This window comes from Sinocyclocheilus anshuiensis, unplaced genomic scaffold (genome assembly GCF_001515605.1).
Source record: "Sinocyclocheilus anshuiensis isolate Anshui unplaced genomic scaffold, SAMN03320099.WGS_v1.1 scaffold3805, whole genome shotgun sequence".
In the NCBI taxonomy this organism is placed as follows: domain Eukaryota; kingdom Metazoa; phylum Chordata; class Actinopteri; order Cypriniformes; family Cyprinidae; genus Sinocyclocheilus; species Sinocyclocheilus anshuiensis.
This window is the reverse complement of record NW_015548188.1, coordinates 60,925-69,289: the sequence shown is the minus strand read 5'-3', so window position 1 is coordinate 69,289 and position 8,365 is coordinate 60,925. Positions and strand designations below refer to the sequence as shown.

At 43.5% G+C, this 8,365-nt stretch overlaps 2 protein-coding genes across 2 annotated transcripts in view; both read left to right on the top strand.

Moving 5' to 3' along the window:
* The first annotated feature begins 2,302 nt into the window (after nt 1–2,302).
* Nucleotides 2,303–5,417, top strand: LOC107705026 (cell surface glycoprotein 1-like). Its single transcript, XM_016508142.1, has 3 exons — nt 2,303–3,349; nt 4,399–4,434; nt 4,694–5,417. Exons 1-3 carry the CDS (start codon nt 2,587–2,589, stop codon nt 4,741–4,743), a joined length of 849 nt encoding a protein of 282 aa, XP_016363628.1. The 5' UTR covers nt 2,303–2,586; the 3' UTR covers nt 4,744–5,417.
* A 977-nt stretch (nt 5,418–6,394) lies between these two features.
* Nucleotides 6,395–8,365, top strand: part of LOC107705025 (ribonucleases P/MRP protein subunit POP1-like) — a 15,394-nt gene continuing 13,423 nt past the window's right edge. The window contains exons 1-4 of the mRNA XM_016508141.1: nt 6,395–6,442; nt 6,898–7,073; nt 7,452–7,712; nt 8,272–8,328. Of these exons, the coding sequence (XP_016363627.1) occupies nt 6,939–7,073; nt 7,452–7,712; nt 8,272–8,328 (453 nt within the window). The 5' untranslated portion in view covers nt 6,395–6,442; nt 6,898–6,938. The remainder of the gene's footprint in view (nt 6,443–6,897; nt 7,074–7,451; nt 7,713–8,271; nt 8,329–8,365) is intronic.

Genomic DNA, 8,365 nt, shown 5'->3' with positions numbered 1-8,365 from the left:
GTGTGAGTGTGTGTGTGTGTGTGTGTGTGTGTGTGTGTTGTGGCTTGTGCTCATGGTCCTCATGTTCCAGTTAATTCAAGAACACAGCTTGGCTTGTGATCAGGATTAGATTTATGGTTTTTGGAGGAGAGGGTTTGGGTTTAGGGAAAGCATTAAGCAAGGCAAGAAGTTTCTTTTAAAATGGATTAAAATGCATAAGAATGCATAAAATAATGCAGCGCTTGTTGAGACAGAATTAATGGAGTAGCGATGAACGCAGTCGGCACAGATGAAGCCTGAATGCTGCATGTTTTGTGTTTGAGCGTCTCTCGGGTTCTGCTGCTGGTGACATGTTCACGCCGCTCAGTGCCAGCACGACTGTATGTCTCCACATGCGTAGAGAGGGACATATTGTACATCGTGAGTCTGTTCACTGTTGGCTTTAGAGTCTGTCATCTTTGGCTGCTGTTGTTTGAAGCTGCTGTCTCTCCTCAGCGCCGCTGACCATCAGGAAATTACTTTTTTCTTCACAGCGTTTGAGGAAATGAGCTCTGATCAGGGCAAAACCTCCAGGCGTGTGTGTACGAGTGATGCTTTGTGAGTGTGTGTGTAATTTGACACACATTGTTCCATCACACACAAACACAACACACAATATAAAACCCGATTTATATACTCAGAATCCGTGAAATTGCTTGAGATTGTTTCATCATGCAGCTTTCATTGCTCACACTGCTGACTGTAGAATGGTCGTTTCCGTGGACTAGACCACTGGATGTTCTTCTAAGCTGGAGTCTAATGTCTCTGTCAGTCTAGAACCAAAGAGTCTCAAACCTGAACCACCAGTCTGGAATCACACCGTTTTTCAAAACAAAATCTCAGTGTAATATAATGATGATTTATTTTAAATGATGTTTGCGTTTCCGGAGTTAGGAATGGTATTCATGTATTCAGTATGCAAATATGACGGTGACATCATTGGTTAGACTGTGAATGCTGTCAAACTCCACATTCATTCAAGATTATAAAAACCAAATAGAAAGCACACCTAAGTAATTTTGTCCTAAAATGACCTACACAAAATATGTGTGATGTACATTAAGCATTTGAGGCTGGATTAATTGCAGAGAGGTGTGAAGAAGAATAGAAAACAGTACGATCAGTATGCTGCTATTCTGAGTGTTTCTGCTGGTTTCCATGAGAGCATCTTCCATGATGCTTCATTAGTGTTTGTGGAAAGATAAATATTAACTATTTCAGTGAGGCAGGAATGTGTGTTTATTAATTACTTACTCATTGCTATAGTATGTGTTTCTGAGTTCAGTAAAATATTTGTTTGTCATAACCCTTACTGAGGTGCTTAAATAAATCCTGTGTGTGTGTGTGTGAGAGTGTGTGTGCATGTTTATGTGGTTTATGAGGACACACATTTGTATAATAACATGGGTATGACATAGGTATTACAACGAGAAGGTGATTTATGAGGACATTTTCAGTGCCCCCGTAATTCAAAAGGCTTATAAATCATTCAGAATGAATTTTTTTGAAAATCTAAAAATACAGAAAGTTTCCTGTGAGGGGTAGGTTTAGGGGTAGGGTTGGTGTAGGGCAATAGAATATACGGTTTGTACAGTATAAAAACCATTACGCCTGTGGAGTCCCCATAAACCATAAAAACAAGCATGTGTGTGTGTGTGTGTGTGTGTGTGTGTGTGTGTGTGTGCGTGCGTGTCTCTGTGTGTGTGTGTGTGTGTGTGTGTGTGTGTGTGTGTAGATGGTGAATTTACTGCTGCTGCTGCTGCTTGACATAAAGTCATGTTCTCATGCTGTGACCAGAATGCTAATAAATAAAAACCTATTCCTCCAATCAAACTGAAATATTTAAAAAAATAAATAAATGTGTGTGTGTGTGTTTGTGTGTGCGTGTCTCTGTGTCTCTGTGTGTGTGTGTGTGTTTGTGTGTGCGTGTCTCTGTGTGTGTGTGTGTGTGTGTGTGTGTGTGTGTTTGTGTGTGCTTGTGGTGGAGTCCCCATAAACCATAAAAACAAACCTGTGTGTGTGTGTGTGTGTGTGTGTGTGTGTGTGTGTAGATGGTGAATTTACTGCTGCTGCTGCTGCTGCTTGACATAAAGTCATGTTCTCATGCTGTGACTAGAATGCTAATAAAAACCTATTCCTCCTTTAACCAATCAAACTGAAATATAAAAAAATAATAATAATAATAAGATTTGGGATGTACTGTTCATACTACAAATAGCTAAATGGGTTTGACTCTGATTTGATTTTTGCCGCCTGTATGAACAAAAGCACGTGTATAGTTACTCAGGGGTTTGATGAAAAACTGAATAATTCTGTCAAGAAGCATCTTGAGATCCATGTGGTCTGAGTTTATTTCTGTGCACAATTTACACAGTGGGTCAAGAAAACGGAGAACTCTTTATATTATTTACATTGAGAAACTAAAAGAAATAATTTATTTGGATGACAGACAATTATGTTTGCATGTTTAATGCATGTTTATAAACTTTATTTCCTCCCTGCTTGTATTTTTTGCCAGTCTCTCGTAATGGGCTTGTAGCAGAAGACAGCGAGACTGTCTCGGATCAGATGCAGCTGCCAGTTCAAAGCGCTCTGCCGGATGAGCTGGGTGCCGGACCGGACGAGACGGTCGAAGATGTCCAGTCTGAGGCTTCAGAAGCAGAGCAGACAACGGTCAGCGCTAGTAATGCTCCTCTGGAGGAGAGAGATCCAGCAGACGTTCCTGAAACATCAAGTCCTGAAGCTCCTGCTGAAGAGCATGCTGCGTCAGAACCCAGTGACACTACGCCTGCAGAACCCTCTCTAGCTGTGGAACCAGCATCAGATCTCACCAGCACTCCAGAACCCAAGCCAGCTGAGCTAACAGCAGCTCCAGAAGCCCCATCAGACGCGAGCTCGGAGCCCACACTGGAGCAAGCAGAAACAGTTCCTGAAGCGAAGCCAACCGCAGCTCCAGAACCAGGTCCAGTGGAGCTTCCCCTGAATGTAGAGTCCACTCCAGCACCAGAACCCACTCCAGTGGAACCCGACCCGAATGTAGAATCAGCTCTACCTGCACCTCCAGAACCCATTCCAGCCGAAGTAAGCCCTGCTCCAGAACTCACTGTGTCTGAACCGGTCCCGAGTGCAGAACCAGCTCCTGCTGAGGATCTGACTGTGTCTCCAGAACACGCTGCAGTGGAACCAAGCCCAGCTCCAGAACCCACGGCTGAGGAACCGAGTCCAGCTCCAGAACCCACGGCTGAGGAACCGAGTCCAGCCCAAGCGACTGAGGCAGCAGTGATCTCACAGTCTGCAGAGGAGAAAGAGACCGGCGCAGTCGCTCCAGAGGGTAATGCATGGGAACATGGGCAGATCAGCTCTAGACACTGTCTGGGTCAGAAATCCAGAAATGAGCTCTAATTAATAACACATCTGCAGAAACTACCTCTACTTTTAAATGATGTTTCTGATCATTTTGGAACAAAGCATCAGATGACAGGATGCTTGAGCAGTAAAATAAAGCGCTGGTCACTACACGCACTGTAGTAAGGCAGTGTATAACTGATGCTGGGTAACAGAACAGAGATTGAGTAGAGTTCACTGCAGTCTAGACAAAGACAATACGACCCACCAGCACACTGAACATCTGCACCGTGCACAACAGCCTCGATGCTTCGTCACTCACAGAAACCACAATAATCTTTCTCTCTGTTGCCTCAGATTATGTCAGATGAGCGCTTCGCATGTCCTGCGATGATGGCAGTGGTTTGAGACACACGGTGCTGGGCCGTGCCACAGTACTGCTTAACACAAGCTTGAATGGAAATCGGTATTCATATTTTGATTCTGATACAACCATTTGTTTGAAATATGAGCAGGTGTGTGAGAGTGAAACACTGAATTCACTACATGCGTGTTTGTGTTTTTTTCCCGCTTATTTGGGCTGACTGTTATTGTTTTGACGCTCACAGACACCCTGACAAACACCACACGTAGAAGAACAACAAACTTACTGCAGGTGAAGATCTCAAACCAAACGTCTCTGTGAAACACCTGAAGACTGGTCTCCCGGTTAGGGTTAGTTAGGGTCAGTGTAGCAGGTTTAGTTACAGAGACAGACGGGCGAATGTCACTGACTTCTTAAAGATCTGACTGAAGATCTGAAGATTATTGATCATTCAGAACACATGTAGTGCACCAGAGATGCAGTATGGTGCATATGTATATTCCAGTTTATGAAAATATAGTATTAAAGAATTGCAAACGAGTATAAAACAGCAAAGCATCAGCTCAACACGCGTCTGTACAGAATCGGAATGGTTCTGATGTATATTGTTCTGAAACGGTTGCTGCTGCTGACGGACAGAAATAAGCAGCATGTTTCTTGTGTGTTTGCAGGAGCCGCCGGTGAGGAGAGCGCAGCAGATGCAGCTGGTGAGACGCTCCTGCAGGGGTCAGAGGTCAAACCCTCAAACTGCAGTTTTCAGATCATTGTCTTCACACTACAGCCAATGATTTCTGCTAAAAATATATGCAGATGAATGAGCATATCTAAAGCCATTGATATGGAATAGTTTCCTCATCAGTATGTGGGTCTGAGTTATGTGGGTCTCATTTGTATATCATGAAACTGTTTTGTTTGAATGAAATAAGCACAAGCTCTTTTGTGCTAACCTTTATGTTTGTGTTTCAGTGGTCGGTGAAGATGGAGCTGATCTGAAATCCACAGAACCTGCAGATTGATGGCAGTGTGATGCTGTAAGATGTGCCTTTTATTTCAGTAGACATGAGGGTTTGGGCTTCACATAAGTTTGTACATAAATTAGTGTTTCTAAGTAGCGTTAGCATCATTAGCATTGTTGCTAAAAGCCACAGAAATGCCTCTGAGAGCACGGGTCCCGTGGGTAACCGGCCGAGCGTGGGACGAATGCTTGTGCCTCTGGATAAAATCACAGCATCATGTCCTCATCTTCAACTGAGTCAAACTCAACAACAGTATTAACTCATCTGAACAAACACGAGCCAAAATTAGCCAAATTATTCTTAATAATGTGTCTTTTAATGGGTGAGAAGGGCTTCGTCTCTTTTATGTATTTAGTGCATCTTTCTCCTCAGACTGCAGATGTAAAGCAGTTTGACTCTTTACTTGCATTAATCAAAGGCAAACGATAGTATATTAATCAATAGTATATGTTGTTGGGTTATTTTAGTATTGTTTGTGGTGACTGATAGTTACTGGAGCACTAATAAACCTCATCAGCTTTAAATCTGTGACACTGGAAGGAAAGCAGTTGCTCAGTGAATCAAATCAGTGTGAAAACATGAAAGTTGAGCTCTTTATACAAATAAATCAAGCTTTTAATGAACTATGACATGATCTCTGCACGTCTCCTGTATGTGTCTTTTTTACATTTATATGTGCACAGAATAAATACAAATACTGTTACTAATAAAATACTTTTGTAGTGATTTGTCTTTCATAAAGATCAGTGTGCAGATGTGTGGTCATCTGGAGAACATTGCAGCGGATCTCAGTAAAATCAGTGAGAGCCAGACAGAAATTAGAGTCAACTCAATCAACTGTAACTGCAACTGTAACTAACACACACACACTCTCTCTCTCACACACACTCACACACACACACTCATACACACACACACACTCTCTCACACACACACACTCACACTCATACACACACATACACTCTCTCACACACACTCATACACACACACACACACTTTCTCTCACACTCATACACACACACACACTCTCTCTCACACACACACACACACACACTCTCTCACACACACACACTCACACTCATACACACACATACACTCTCTCACACACACTCATACACACACACACACACTTTCTCTCACACTCATACACACACACACACTCTCTCTCACACACACACACACACACACTCTCTCACACACTCACACAGGTTTGTTTTTGTGAAAAGTGGGGACTCTCCATAGGCGTAATGGTTTTTATACTGCACAGACCGTATATTCTATTGCCCTACAGTGTGTCTGTGTGTGTGTCTGTGTGTGTGTGTGTGTGTGTGTGTGTGTGTGTGTGTGTGTGTGTGTGTAATCATTTCTCTATGCTATGGCCTGTAATGTACATACGGTGGAGTCACTGCAGTGAAACTGTTTCAGATGACTGGAGCAAAAGACAGAATGAGAGAAAAAAAGATGAAGAATCAGCCGAGAAACGTCATTTACACGAGCTCAGGTGACCAGTGCTGATAAAGTCTTCATTCAGCACATATCGATGTATTTGATCACATATCGTTTGTGTTATTGATTGAATGCTCATCGTCTACAGGTCGCGGTACCGGGAGAGGTCAGGGGTCACAGGCATGCGGCTGGGTCATAGGTCATCAGCCTGGGGGTCACAGTTACAGTCAAGATCTGCCCAAATACATCACAGGTAACATTCATAACTAAAGAATAGTTCAATAAAAATGTAAAGCTTCTGCCATTAGGTGTTTAGCAGTGACCAGAGGTTGTCAAGCTCCACAAAATGACAAAAAAAAAAGCATAAAAGTACTTCTTATGACTTGTGCGTGATGTTTAAAGCAGGATCAGTTTTGAGACACGCCTGAAGCAAAATGTTGTTTGCATAAATGTCAAGCTAATTATGACACACATATTTGACTGCACTCAGACGTTAATGTGATCTGAAAGCGGCGAAACAACTCCGTCTGTTCCTGTTCACTTTAGATCTGCGTGATTCTGTTAAGTTCCGTGTAAGAAAGTCATGCAGCGGCAAATACAAGAACTGATGAAATGTGTTCCATAAATGAATATAGTGTATACTGTAATTCATTTTTGTGAACGAACTGTTAATGAAGCAAAGTCTTAGATGTTCCTTCCTCCCTGCAGCCTCGTCCTTCGCTAAAGCGCGCGCCGCTGAAGTGAACGCTATGCTGAAGGCTGTCAGTAAACCTGCAGGCAGCTGCCACATCTTCACCGCTCTGCCGAAGCACATGCGCAGACGAGCCCTGAGCCACAGCACCAAGAGACTGCCGAGCCGTCTGCGCGAGGGAGCTCAGAGACTGGTACTGAGAAACCCACAAAACACCCGTCTCACAGCAGTCCCGCACAGTCTGACTGCTCGTATGAAGGGTTGTCAAAAGTACCAAATCGGTTCTGAACTTTCACGAATGTGACGATACCAGCATTTCCCGCTAGCATTTTGAGCGGATTCTTAAACGCCTCTGATTGGCCATTGTGCTCACACACTCATCAGATATGTCTGTGATTGGCTACAATGATCATCTCTTCAGAAACATGTTGTAAATGCACATCCTTAATGCTCTTCGGTGAGCGCTTACACAGATACACACGGTCTGGTACTTTTGACAACCCTAGTCAAATACTCATTAACATGCGTCTCTTTCTTCGACCTCGTTCACAGCGTGTGTTTGTGTGTCCAGGCCGAGCGAAGTCAGCGTGCACCAGAGAAAGAGAAGAAGCAGGAGCCCAGAAGCAGGAGTCGTCGAGCGCGCCGCAGACACGGGAACCTGCTGCTGGAGTTCAATCGCAGACAGAGGAAGAACAAATGGCTGGAGACGCATATCTGGCACGCCAAGCGCTTCCACATGCTGAAGACGTGGAGCTACTGTCTGCCGCTCAAACCCACGGCGAAGAGCTTCAGAGCCAGTTACAGAGCCATGAACACGCACGCCCTGCTGCAGGTGACGCTCGCATCCATGTGCTTCATGTTTGTCATTTTCTCAGAGAAGAGTGTTACATACTTACACCTCGTGATTTCCAGACAATATCAATGCCTCGTCCAACACGTGCTCCGGCGCAGACCCTGCATTGATGTTGTTAGTATACAAATCAAAACTATGTTACAAAACACAAATCTGTGTTCAGATTTCGGTTAGGGTTCGACATCATGAGCAACCCAATAGATCAGTGGTTATAGCTCAAACCATCATCTTCTCCAGCGCAGAAGAACAGCAGAGAGCTGAAACAATGTTTTATTTCATTCTTTAAGGAAAGCATACAAATAAAAAACATTATTTCCTTTCAGGGCGTCACCAAGGGCAGGTTTTTTTGTTCAGGTTTCGCTCACATCTGGAGATTCTTGTTGGCTCTGACAAATTGCTGTGTTGTTCCGCGTTTGTTATTGAATTAATTTAAATGTATTTTTTACACTAAATATAATTATAAAGCACATACACATGATAGCAGTAGCAGGTCTCTCTCTCTCAGGATTTGTCCTATTTCTGCTGTTTGGAGCTTCAGGGATCTGAAGAAGAAATGCTGCGAGCACTCGCTCGACTCACCAACAAACAAACAGGTGTGTGCGAGAGTGTGTGTGTGTGTGTGTGTGTGTGTG